The 13,405-nt window shown below is 40.1% G+C and overlaps 1 protein-coding gene across 2 annotated transcripts in view; it reads right to left on the bottom strand.

Moving 5' to 3' along the window:
- Positions 1-8,158: 8,158 nt before the first annotated feature.
- LOC139025873 (sialic acid-binding Ig-like lectin 13) overlaps positions 8,159-13,405 on the bottom strand; it is a 15,345-nt gene continuing 10,098 nt past the window's right edge. The window contains exons 2-12 of one of the 2 annotated variants that reach the window (XM_070441108.1): positions 12,722-12,799; positions 12,125-12,472; positions 11,749-11,961; positions 10,708-11,034; positions 10,126-10,380; positions 9,610-9,873; positions 9,313-9,403; positions 9,092-9,131; positions 8,798-8,878; positions 8,481-8,573; positions 8,159-8,404 (exon numbers count right to left, since the gene is read on the bottom strand). In XM_070441108.1, the coding sequence (XP_070297209.1) occupies positions 8,381-8,404; positions 8,481-8,573; positions 8,798-8,878; positions 9,092-9,131; positions 9,313-9,403; positions 9,610-9,873; positions 10,126-10,380; positions 10,708-11,034; positions 11,749-11,961; positions 12,125-12,472; positions 12,722-12,776 (1,791 nt within the window). In that variant the 5' untranslated portion in view covers positions 12,777-12,799 and the 3' untranslated portion in view covers positions 8,159-8,380. Of the gene's footprint in view, positions 8,405-8,480; positions 8,574-8,797; positions 8,879-9,091; positions 9,132-9,312; positions 9,404-9,609; positions 9,874-10,125; positions 10,381-10,707; positions 11,035-11,748; positions 11,962-12,124; positions 12,473-12,721; positions 12,800-13,405 lie in introns of those variants that run through there. The other variant, XM_070441109.1, reaches the window with a different exon arrangement.

Here is a 13,405-nt window from a genome sequence, read left to right as displayed (position 1 = left end):
GCATGTCAGGGTTCACTTTGGGTCCGTTGTCTGTAAGATCAGTGAGCTGAACACATCTCTTTCACACAAGAACACACTGGAAACTCAGAGCAGCTTGCCTTGGCCTTGGCATAATGACAGCTCACTGTTGTCTGTTGTTTCTAGCTAGCTAATGTTGATAGCTAAATGTTAGCTAACTAACTAGCTCACAAGCTAACTGTAGGGTCTTGCTGTAATTCAGCAGCAGCATATCGTATTGTTCACAATCCAGTCCATTCAGAGTAGCTGTGTGATGCACAAAAATACTTGTTTATCGCCGAATAACAGCAGCTTCATGTAGCTACATGCTAGCTGAGATCACTAGTTCACTCAATTCAAACGCCAGTTCAACATAAGTCCCAATAACAGTATTTTTATGTGCGTGACTGTTTTATTCTATATATATTTTTTGACATTTTTTACCTTGTATTTAAGATATTTTCATCAGACAAGTAGGGACATATGAAGCCTGGAAGCTGCAGTAATGTTGAGATGTCAGTAGGGAGAGCTCTAGTCTAGAACACTGGTACCAAAGACTCCCCTCATCTGTTCTGGAACCTTCAGTACCAGCTGATGAGGAGTGATGGGAATGGGTCACATTGTGTCTCTTGTTAAACATGTAGGCCCACTCCTCAAATAAAGAAATGTAACTACAGTATTCTGACTTTAGACCATTTTTCTATTTAAGATACAGTAACATCCCTTATGTGACATGCTGTTGCTGCATGTTAATGACCTGACTAGGCCTGCTTTTAAAATGTGTCAACCACAGAACTCACACTTAGACTACGCCTGCTTCTACTAACACTTACAGTAGGACTACTTCTTGTTTCCCACGCAGTGACAGTACGTTGACTAACTGTTTCAAGACCTCTCCCCTTCACTTCACTCTGTAAGTAAATTTGACAATATCTTGAAATATAGTTTTTTAGTTTTGATGTTTTTAGCCGTACGTCACATAGGATCACACACATCACATTCAATTGTAATTCAATTCAAAAATAGGCATTTATTTATGCCCTGTCAGGGGCAATTACTAGGCACCCTTATGGCATCAGGCTGGCAGTGAGTCTCACAGTGACATCACAAGGGGTCACACTTTCAGGTCACATGTCCAGTCACATGACCCTAAATACATACATTATATACATACATTATATACATTATGCCAAGGCCAAGGCAAGCTGCTCTGAGTTTCCAGTGTGTTCTTGTGTGAAAGAGATAGTGTTCAGCTCACTGATCTTCAGAACAACGGACCCAAAGTGAACCCTGACATGCATATAACTAAGTCTGTCTGTCTCTGTCTGGGATTATTGATGTTGTCCCATTGTGTCTGACTGATGCGGTGTTTTTTTAAATGACAATGAATAATCTTTTATGTAATTGGTTATTACTGCTTCGTTGTTGTATTTTTATTGTCTGATTTGGTTTTTGAAGCATCTTTAAAAAAATAAAAATAATGATTTACTTACATAAAAACAACTGCATTGTTAGTTAAGGCTTGTCATTAACCATTTTACAGTAAGGTCTACACCTGTTGTATTTGGCAACATGTGACTAATACAATTAGATGTGATTTGTGTGTTTAGGGTGCGGACATTGCTCCCTCTGACACTGGGTTTCTGAACATCTAGAAAGTCTGAGCCGTTTGGGGGGTTCTACTAGCTGACATATGGAATTGTTTTAAGGTGGTTATACCATGGATCATTTACCTATTTTATTTTGAATTGTATAGTACCCTTTAGGTAAAAAAGGAGAAGGACTAATGTTTGTGAGAGCAAGGCAGGTTGCTGCAATATAGTCTGCTGGAACATGCCCCATATTAAAAATGTAATTCAATTCAAAAATAGCATTTATTTATCCCCTGTAGGGGCAATTAATATGGCACCCTATGGCATCAGGCTGGCAGTGAGTCTCAACAGTGACATCCACAAGGGTCACACTTTCAGGTCACATGTCCAGTTCACATGAACCATACACAATAAACACATGATAACAACAGATGTCAGCCCCTTAGTGTCTACAACATGGTCATCACAGAGGAGGTTCACTGGGCAAAAGATCCCCTTCAAGGTTCTAATGATGATGTAATTTCCATGTTTCACAGCTCAGGCCGAGGGAGAGGGAGAAAAGGAAATCAAGAGGTGCACTCCTCTTCACTTTGATTGACACTTCACACACTCATTCTATATGTCTAGTGTTCTGTCTGTGGTCTGTGCCAGAGGACTACAAACGGGGTGACATCCTCCCAAGCATCCTGTTCCCTTTTAAAGTACGGACACAGTCCCTCATCCTCTTCCTTAATCTTCATCATTCTCCTCCCTCTCTACTATCCAGTCGCTGCGTGGTGGTCAGGGTTGCCATGGTTTCCTGTCTCTTCCTCTCTGGTCAGGCTTGTGTTTGAAGCGACACTTGTCAGCCATAGAAACAGCCGTGGTCTCCAGAAGAAACACTCGTCACCATTGATGGGAGCCATCCTCCTGGTCCTGGGAGAGAGAGATGCAAACCAGTATGAAAACACAAACACCTGCACCTGTGCTTCCTGCTTCCTCCTTCCATCACTTTGTACATTTCAAAAGTTTATATGAGATAATTGGTAACACTTTTAGAAATAACCCATAATGATGTTTTGACTGCAGATGGATGTCCTTACCCTGTGGAGGCGTACTGGAGGCTAGAAGGAGGTGTTGAGGCCTATAGGGTTGGTCCTCTGAGGAGAGGGAGGGGTGAACTGCATCCAGCGTCTGGGTACCTGATTACCAGCCTGCGTGCTCTCCAGCTCCACCCCTGCGACAGGAGAACAAACCGCAGGCGCAGTCCAAATACATACAATTGAACCTAAAGCATAGTCCCCAAAAGTACAATGAAACGAATAACATTGCATTGTATTTTATAACCACCAGAAAGGAGTTTAATCGTTTGTACTTTTCTCTCTGTGGTTGGACAATGAGTGAAAACTATTTATGTGCAAGACTCAAGCTCTCCACTGAAGGCTCTTGACTCTGTGTATCATGGCAGAGACGTCTAACTCACCATTATGATCTCTACAGTGCTGTCAGGTGGACATCAGTACGCAACACGCAGGCTCAAACCCTGGTACATTTATTCAGAAGACCATTTAATAAGGAAAACTGCATGTTATATATCCTCTCTTCTAAGCAGGAAATGAGAACACATACATACTTATTTTCCACCATAATTTGCAAATAAATTCATTAAAAATCCTACAATGTGATTTTTCTGGATTTTTTTTTCTCCATTTTGTCTGTCATAGTTGAAGTGTACCTATGATGAAAATTACAGGCCTCTCTCATCTTATTAAGTGGAGAACTTGCACAATTGGTGGCTGACTAAATACTTTTTTGTCCCACTGTATGAGTCTCCAGCTTTAGTGATTTTTTACAATTCGTTCCAGTCATTGGCATTAGAGAACTGGAAGGAAAGGCGGCCAAAGTAGGAATTGGCTTTGGGGGTGACCAGTGAAAGATACCTGCTGGAGCGTGTGCTACGGGTGGGTGCTGCTATGGTGACCAGTGAGCTGAATAATCCCCAGGCTTTACCTAGCAAAGACCTATAGATGACCTTGTGCCAGTGGGTTTGGCGACGAATATGAAGCGAGGGCCAAGCCAACGAGAGCATACAGGTCGCAGTGGTGGGTAGTATATGGGGGCTTTGGTGACAAAACGGATTGCACTGTGATAGACTGCATCCAATTTGCTGAGTAGAGTGTTGGAGCAATTTTGTAAATGACATCGCCGAAGTCGCCATTGTATCAATATTAAATAATACATTGACACTGTCGCAGGAACAGGGTTGCAAAACTCTGGTAACTCTCCCAAAATCCCCATGTTTTTCCAGAATAATCCCAGAATCAGAAGGAATTAATCCTCCAACCAGGATTTCTGGAGAAGCTGGGAACTTTGGGAAAGTTACCAACATGTTTACAACACCAGGCAGGAGTCACATTCACCTGAAGATTATGAGTGCAGTGTTACCTGTGACAGTCAATGTTGTTCCAGGGAAGCTGTACCCCCATCCTGAGGTTTCTGTGTTGAATATGAACTTGTACTCGCAGAGTCCTCCTCTCTCAGATCTGTGATTCTCAGGGTGGAGCGACCTCTCTCCTTCTCTCCAACATACTCCACACGACCTGCATACCCTGGGTCTGTGGTTAGGTCCTCAGGGATCAACTCATCCTTCCAGCTGGCACTCCTTTTAGGACTAAACCAGAGTGATGATGTGATCGTATCATAACCCACTGCCATAAGTGGAGGATATATTCCACTGATGACCCTTCAAGGCACAGACTCCCTGATGGGGTAAGTCACACTCCAACAGTTCTGACCACGGACACCTTATGATAACAACAGATGTCAGCCCCCTTAGTGTCTACAACATGGTCATCACAGAGGAGGTTCACTGGGCAAAGATCCCTTCAAGGTTCTAATGATGATGTAATTTCCATGTTTCACAGCTCAGGCCGAGGAGGAAGGAAATCAGAGGTGCACTCCTCTTCGCTTTGATTGACACTTCACACACTCATTCTATATGTCTAGTGTTCTGTCTTGGATCTGTGGTCTGTGCCAGAGGACTACAAATGGGGTGACACACCCCCAGCCTCCTATTCCCTTTTAAAGTAGGGACACAATCCCTCATCCTCTTCCTTAATAACCTCTTAGCGCTAGGGGTCAGAATTATTATTCTTTTTAAAATAACGTGCCCAACGTAAACGGACATTTTCTCTGGCCCAGATCGTAGAATACGCATTTAATTTACAGATTAGGATAGATAACACTCCAAAGTTTCCAAAACTGTCAAAATATTGTCTGTGAGAAAAATAATACTTATTCTGCAAACAAAAACCTGAGAAAATGTAACCTGGAAGTGATATAAAAAAAAAAACTGTGTCTCTTGACCCGTCTAACCTCATTTAAAGGGGTATCAGATTACCAGATTCCTTTTCCAATGGCTTCCTCAGGCTTTAGACATAGTTTCAGGCTTATTTTGAAAAATGAGCGAGACGTTTCAAAAGAGGTCAGGTGTCCTCTGAATATTTCCTGCGCGCGCGGGAGGAGCTCACCATTTTCCTTTTCTCTCTTAATGAATAGGTTATGCTCCGGTTGAAATATTATCGATTACGTTTGTTAAAGACAACCTGCGGTTTGATTATAAAAAACATTTTAAATGTTTCTACGACCATTTCGGATACTTTATGGAATTTGTCGAACGGAACACGGCTTTGATTTTCTGAGCATAATGCGCAACCCAAATGACGTCTTTTTGTGATAAAAGTAGTATTTATCGAACAAAAATAACATTTAATGTTAACTTGGTGTCACGATCGTTTTGATGAGGAAGAGTGGACCAAGGCGCAGCGTGAGAGAAATACATCTTCTTTAATGAAGACAAACAAAACACTTACAAACGAACAAAACAACAAACGATCGTGAAGCTAAACAAACTACGTGCACACATGCAACATAGACATAGACAATTACCCACAACAGCCTAATGCCTATGGCTGCCTTAAATATGGCTCCCAATCAGAGACAATGAAAGACAGCTGTCTCTGATTGAGAACCACTCAGGCAACCATAGACATACCTAGACACCTACACTGAACACAACCCCATTAACTCTACAAAGCCCCCTATACAATACAACCACCCAAGACGAGACAAATACACACAAACATCCCCCCTGTCACACCCTGACATAACTAAAATAATACAGAAAACAAAGATAACTAAGGCCAGGGCGTGACACTTTGAGTCTCGTGAGTGGAAACATCCAAAGATGATCAAAGGTAAGCGATTAATTTTATTGCTTTTCTTACTTTCGTGACCATGCTAACCAAGCAAATATAAGGCTAATTGTTGTAGCATTGAAAGCAACACTCACAAAAGCTTGGATTTCTTTCGCTGTAAAATATATTTTCAAAATCTGACACGATAGGTGGATTAACAACAAGCTAAACTGTGATTTGATATATTTCACTTGTGATTGCATGATTATAAATATTTTTAGTAATATTTATGCATTTGGCGCCCTGCAATTCTAGCGGTTGTTTAGGAAAGTGATCCCGTAAAAGGGATGCGTAGCGCAGAAGGGGAACTTAATGCAACCGCTGTGTCAGATTTCAAAAAAACTTTACGGAAAAAGCAAACCATACAGCGTTCAGACATCAAAGCAGCCAAAAAGATATCCGCCATATTGTGTAGTCAACATTAGTCAGAAATAGCATTATAAATATTCACTTACCTTTGATGATCTTCATCAGAATGCACTCCCAGGAATCCCAGTTCCACAATAAATGTTTTATTTGTTCGATAAAGTTCATAATTATTTCCAAATAGCTTCTTTTGTTAGGGTGTTTGGAAAACAAATCCAAATGCGCGTGCAGGTCCAGCCGAACGTCGGACAAAAATTTCAAAAAGTTATATTACAGGTCGTAGAAACATGTCAAACTAAGTATAGAATCAATCTTTAGGATGTTTAATCATAAATCTTCAATAATGTTCCAACCGGAAAATTCTTACGTCTGTAAACAAGCAATAGAACGAGAACTAACTCTCTCGTGACCGCGCATTACGAGCCTGTGGCACTCTGCGACACCTGGCTCAATCCCCTCTTCATTCAGCCACCTGTTTCCATATAGAAGCCTTCAAACAAGTTCAAAGACTGTTGACATCTAGTGGTAAGCGTTAGGAAGTGCAACATAACCATATCCATCCCTATTGTATATTGGAATGGCAAAGAGTTTGAAAAACCCTACAAACCTCAGATTTCCACTTCCTGGTGACATTTTTCTCCGGTTTTTCGCCTGCCATATGAGTTTCTGTTATACTCACAAAAATCCTTCAAACAGTTTTAGAGAAACTTTCAAGAGTGTTTTCTATCCAATACTCATATATAATATGCATATATTAGCATCTGGGACAGAGTAACAGGGCAGTTTACTGCTGGGAACGCTTATTCATCCAATGCTACTCAATACTGCCCGGCCTTGTCACCAAGAATGTTTTAACTAGGGTCATTCAGTGTAATTTAGCAATAATATTTCTGAGGTTAATAAGACAACTAAGTAACACTGCCTCTGTGTTTGAGTAATCAACTCGTCATCAAGATTTGATTATTTGAATCAGCTGTGTAGTGCTTGGGCAAAAACCAAAACATTCACTCCTTGGGGTCCCCAAGACTGAGTTTAGGAAACGCTGGCCTCGCCACTCATGGTTAAATGATTCAATGTCGCCATCATGTGTCTAATAGGCAGAAATACAAGAAACAAGAGCTGAGTGGAAATAGTTAGGAATCAATGTATTATTAGTTGAACAAATAATCTATGTATTTGTCTTAAATGTTGATCTTATTGACAACATGATGCTTATACTGTATTGACACTAAAACACACTGTAAAAACTGCAAAGGTAAACATGTATTTAACATATATAAAATACATAATAATGAAAAATGTGATGACAAAACAAGTGCTATCATGACACTGAACAACATGGCATTACGTAATATACAATTATAATTAATATAAAATGTAAAAAGCTGCAAATGTTTAAATGTATGTAATGTGCTGATTACATGTTTTTAAATTAAAAAAACAATATAGTATTATAAAATATAAAACATATAACGTGTCATAATGTCTGACAGCAATACAAAGTAAATCATTAAACACATCAGGGGAAACTTGGCCCAAAAGCTAAATATATTAAAACGCTGTTATCAATATTATCCAAATTGCTGAAGAAAGTAGGGCTATTGATGTTCTAAATCCCTAAATGGCAAAATCCCATAGAAACATATCGGAAATATAATCTTAAACAGATTAGTACACAAGAAAAAATATGGAAATGGAAAAATCCCTTTGAAAAAAAGCAGAAGCATAACCTAACCCATTTATCATCAACATACATAATTATCATAATAAGAAAATACAAAATATTTTCCAGCATTTACTCAAAAGTTAAAGATCATGGTCTGGAAAACCATCTAGATATGATAGCAAGAGAATAGAGGTGTGAGGCCTGGCTTTGGATTGGAACTGTAGCTCTTCAGTCCAGCTTCTGTGGTGATTCTCTTCAGTCCAGCTTCTGTGGTGGTTCTCTTCAGTCCAGCTTCTGTGGTGGTTCTCTTCAGTCCAGGATCTGGGGTGGTTCTCTTCAGTCCAGCTTCTGTGGTGGTTCTCTTCAGTCCTGATTTGGTGGTGGTTCTCTTCAGCCCAGATTTGGTGGTGGTTCTCCTCAGTCCAGGATCTGTGGTGGTTCTCTTCAGGTGATGTTCTGAGGTACTTTCTTCAGTGCAGGTTCTGTGGTGGTTCTCTTCAGTTCAGGTTCTGTGGTGGTTCTCTTCAGTGGGAGGGTCCCCTCACATTCTGAAAGAATATACTGAATTAGCAATTTACACTCCCACTAAAATGTTTATGGACACACGCACACAAACACACTTACTGCCAGGGTGTCATACTCTGGTGACCTGGTCTTCATGTTCAGAGATGTGTACATGTCGCTGTTGGGGTTACTGGTAGGGTCAGGATGGACATTCTGTGGACATAAAGAGAGAGAGTGAGAAAGAGAGAGGGAAAGATATAGAGAGAGTGGTAGAGAGAGAGAGAGAGAGAGAGAGAGGGAAAGATATAGAGAGAGTGGGAGAGAGAGAGGAAATGCATGAGCTGTTTGAAATATATAATTTTCTCTCAACACATTCAAGTACTGTATAAAACACAAACACACTCACAGACAATCAAAATGAATGATAAGAGACTTACTGCCAGAGTGTCGTAGTCAGGGGACATGGTCCTCATGTTCAGAGCAGTGTATGTGTCACTGTTACAGTCAGGACGGACACTCTTTGGAGAGAGAGAGATAGAGAGAGGGGTAACAATTAAAATAGTATGAAAGAGACTGTCGTGACACAGTAAATTAATGAAAATGGAGTAGTAACTCAGGTTTCCCCAAACTCGGAGCTGGGCCTGCCCCCCGGGTGCACGTTTTGTTTTTTGCCCTAGCACTACACGGGGGAGGTGGGGGACCCTGGTGTAACTGATAACTGATAGAATCACCTGTGTGTCTGCTGTGGCATCACTTCCTCCTTTGAATCTCCTGTAATGAGGGACAGAATGAGTTCTGCCCTCTACTGACCTCTAGTGGAAGTTGATATGTTACTAATACAGTTTAGTAGATATGGGCTTTGGGAAAATAAATACATTTATGAATGAATTAAGTTAATAACAAATCAGTGTGCTGAGGTGAAAGAATAATACAAACATCCATTTTAACTCACCTGAACCACATGAGTCCAGAGAGACAGAGGATGAGAACCAGAACAACCACTATGATTCCTACAGCTGCAGTCAGAACTGAGGTCTGTTTCCCTAAAAGATCAAATGGATGATATGAGTACATGTTATTATGAAGTGAAAATGAATATACAGCAATACAGGACATTATTGCAATAGTTGTATATAGAAGCCTATATATATAGTTATAAACCAAAGTGTATGAAGGCAAACTAGAAGAAGATTACCTTGAAACATCATTTATTATTGAACATCATTTTGTATTGAAGTGAGATGTTTACCTGCTACAATGATCATCAGAGCTGTAGAGTTCATAGATCCTCTTCCATTCTGGGCCTCACAGTAATATTCTCCTCTGTCCTCAGTGCTGATGTTAGTGATGCTGTAACTCTGTCCTGATGCTTTTGGTGAGGCTACATTCTTCTTGTACCAGGTGTATTTRTCCACAGGTGGGTTGGCATCACTGCTGCAGGTCAGAGTCACTGAACTGCCCTCCACTATTTCACCAGAGGGACTGACTGACACTGAGGTGTTCTTTGGGCCATCTGGTGTAAAATACAGTGGACTTATTTATAGCAAAATATGTCTTTACATTTCACAGGTGATTTAGAAATAATTTAAAAGACAATCTGAAAAATAATCATTAAAAATAATGATGACATTGTGATAATACAAATTCAGGGAAATGGATGTTACACACTAGAATATTTATTGATATGGAAAACAATATATTCTCAATTCAAGTATCAACATGATCAGTATATCAAACTGGACGTCCAAACCCCCAATGTACTTACATGTGACAGTGAGAGTCTCTTCAGCAGAGGGGAGATCCTCATGGCCTTCTACAGCACAGGAGTATCTGCCTGTATCCTCACTGCTGACTGAGAATAGGCTATAGACAGGAGAGTAGGTGTTGCTGTTTGGTATAGGCTGTCCATTCTTATACCAACTGWAGRCTGTGATGGGGTCCAGTGTACATTTGGTTCTACATGTCAGTGTGACATTCTCCCTCTCTGACACAGATGTAGGATCCATCTCCAACACAACATCTAGAATAAAATGAAACAAATCATTATTTTCCTCCTATATATGTCCTCTTATGTGAAATATTATATTCGTTTTTTTCCCTGTTACATAACACTACAGTGTCTGTATGACTGCATTTTTAATAAGGTAATTACGGTCATTAATTTGATATATTTAGCCAGGACAGTAAACTCTGTAATCATTTCCACTGTTTTCCAGGAAGTCCTGGGTTCCATAGAATCAATAAAACAGATTAAAACACAACATTCTCATTAGCATACATATAAAACAACACTCACATTACAGCTATCTAGATATGTGTCATAGATGTGAGATGTGTGATAGATTACCTGTGACAGTCAGGGAGACACGTGAGCCAGAACACTTTCCTCCAGATGTTATGAATCTGAACCTGTACCCAGCAGGGTCACTCAATCTCAGGTCTGTGATTCTCAGGGTACAGTCACTCTTCTTATCCCCAAGGTACTTTATATGACCCTCATACCCTGGCACTGAGCTCAGATCTTCAGCATCCATAACAGACCATTTAGTAAACCAGAAAGCTTTTTTGATCTCATGRTWACTGGGATATGTGTAAGAGCAGGATATGTTCACTGTTGACCCCTTCAAGGCACAGTTCCTCTGATGGGTGTAAGTCACACTCCAACACTTCTGACCTGAAATACAAGACAATATAACACCTTTATTAAATTCTTAATTACAATATCTACTGTATACACTTATGCTGTTACGTTCCCCAGCAAGAAAACCTAAAATGTAACCAAAACAAAAGTGGGAATTAATAAAAGAGTCACTGACAAAGACAAMAATGAGACCAGTGGGTTCTGAAAGACACTCATGGGGGTGTCCATTGAAAATTGACTATCAACAACAACTGGAACCAAAAAGACATGAGCGCCCACAACATTTGCCCAAGAAGAGGAAAACATAATAAAACCCCACATGCCAGCACAGTTGTAACACATACTGACTAACGAATGACGCCAATCAGGGCACCCCACCTCCAAATATAAATGGAAAAAAATATCAACAATGTTTAAATCATATGCTGTGAAAGTAACCAGGAAGTGACTATCCCCTCAGCTTTGTAGTTTTTAAACTTTGGTAGTTATTTTTCATGGGTCTTCAGTGCCCAAAAAGTAGTGCAATGGTGTACAAGTGCAAAAACGTGATGAAAGGTATTTGGTAGAAGTAAATTCATTCCTTTAACTGCATTTTCATGAATTTGATTATATATCTTGAAGCTCGTTCAACACTGCGTGGCAAAGCATACGGAACTAAAGCAGAAGTGGATGTCACATTCACAGCAAATTAAATAATGATTGTCTGACAACCTGAAACAAATGTTGTATGTAAAAGTCCACACTTACACACTGCAGGAGAGTGGAGATCCTCATGGCCTTTTACAGCACAGGAGTAACTGTCTGCATCCCTAAAGGAGTCTGAGTACAGGCTGGAAGTGTCCTCCTTTACTTTGTGTCCGTTCTTGTACCAGATGTAGGTGGGGTTGTCAGTCAGAGTACAGGAGGTGATACAGGTCAGTGTCTTATCCTGATGTCCACCAGTCACATTCACCTGAAGACCTGGAGAAAAAACAATATCACTGTAAATCCCTTTATCACTGACTTATCACTCTAATACAAAGATGGAAGAAATCCTATGATATACAAACATAAATACAAACCAAGACATTTATTCTGAACTAAATGGAATTCAACAGTTTAACTATATTGAATGTAACTCTACCTGTGACAGACAGAGTGACTCCAGGACTTCCAGAATATTTCCATCCTTCCTGATCTGTTAATAGTCTGAACTTGTACGTAGCTGAGTCACTCTCTCTCAGGTCTGTGATTTTCAGGGTACAGTCTTTCTTCTTATCCCCATGATACTCCAGACGACCTGCATACTCTGGGTYCTGACCTAGATCTTYAGGTTCTACACCAGTCTTCATTTTAGTGAACCAGAAGGTTGTTGTGACTGTATGACCTCTGGGATATGTGTAAGAGCAGGACATCTCCACTGATGACCCCTTCAAGGCACAGATACTCTGAGTGGTGTAAGTCACACTCCAGCCATCATGACCCAGTACCACTGAAACACAGTCACACAACACAATGGTATCAGAATTAGGACAAGGTATTTTGGCTCACACTGAAGGTAGGGTTTGTCCACACTTTGTTGCCATATTGGAAACCACAGATAATCATCACTCAGTGAGGTGTGAAACATAACTATTTAAAGTGAAGTGGAGATGCCTAACAGAACACAAGCAAATGTAATTTTAACATTCTACAAATGTCTGTAGATTGACAAACATGTAAGTAATAAATGATAACATACCTGTCACAGACCAGAGAAAGATCACCAACACACTTCCTGCTGTTCTCAAGGCCATTGTTGCATCTCCCACCCTGCAGTCTTAGAAACATAAACAACAACTCACTCTATAGCTGGTGAATAACTCCACCTGATACATTGAAGTAGAAACTGTAAATGGGGTACAGGRCCTCATTACTGAAAATGAACCAGGCTCATATTGTGTTGTGTTGTATTGTGCTATATGGTTGCCTACTAGATGGTCTGTGGTGTGTGGTTGTGTGGCGCTAGATGAAGCTCCACTTACGCTGTTTATCTCCAGTTCTGGGGATAGGAGCTATCCATGAACTCTGGTGGTCATCTTTTAGGCTGCTGTACAGACATTGACGGCCGTAGAGGATTGAACATTTATCCCTGCCTATATTTGGAGGGTTCTGATAAGAAAACAGCTTCAGAACAATCAAAAATGTAGAACATAATTGTGTTTACAGTTAAATACTACAGATAACTGTTTCAAACTTAAAGTGATTTAGTTGTTGTTGAGTGGTTTGATAACTTATATGATGATGACATGAATATTATATTTAGGAATTTATTTATCATCGCATCTTAAATAGTACCAGATGTGAGACAACAAGTGCCAACACATCAACACACTTACATACATAGTGCATAGACCTTAGAGAACGACAGTATTCCCATACGACT

This window comes from Salvelinus sp. IW2-2015, unplaced genomic scaffold, assembly GCF_002910315.2.
Source record: "Salvelinus sp. IW2-2015 unplaced genomic scaffold, ASM291031v2 Un_scaffold3459, whole genome shotgun sequence".
NCBI lineage: Eukaryota > Metazoa > Chordata > Actinopteri > Salmoniformes > Salmonidae > Salvelinus > Salvelinus sp. IW2-2015.
Note: the sequence above shows the minus strand (reverse complement) of the source record. Positions and strands in the feature narration are given on the sequence as shown.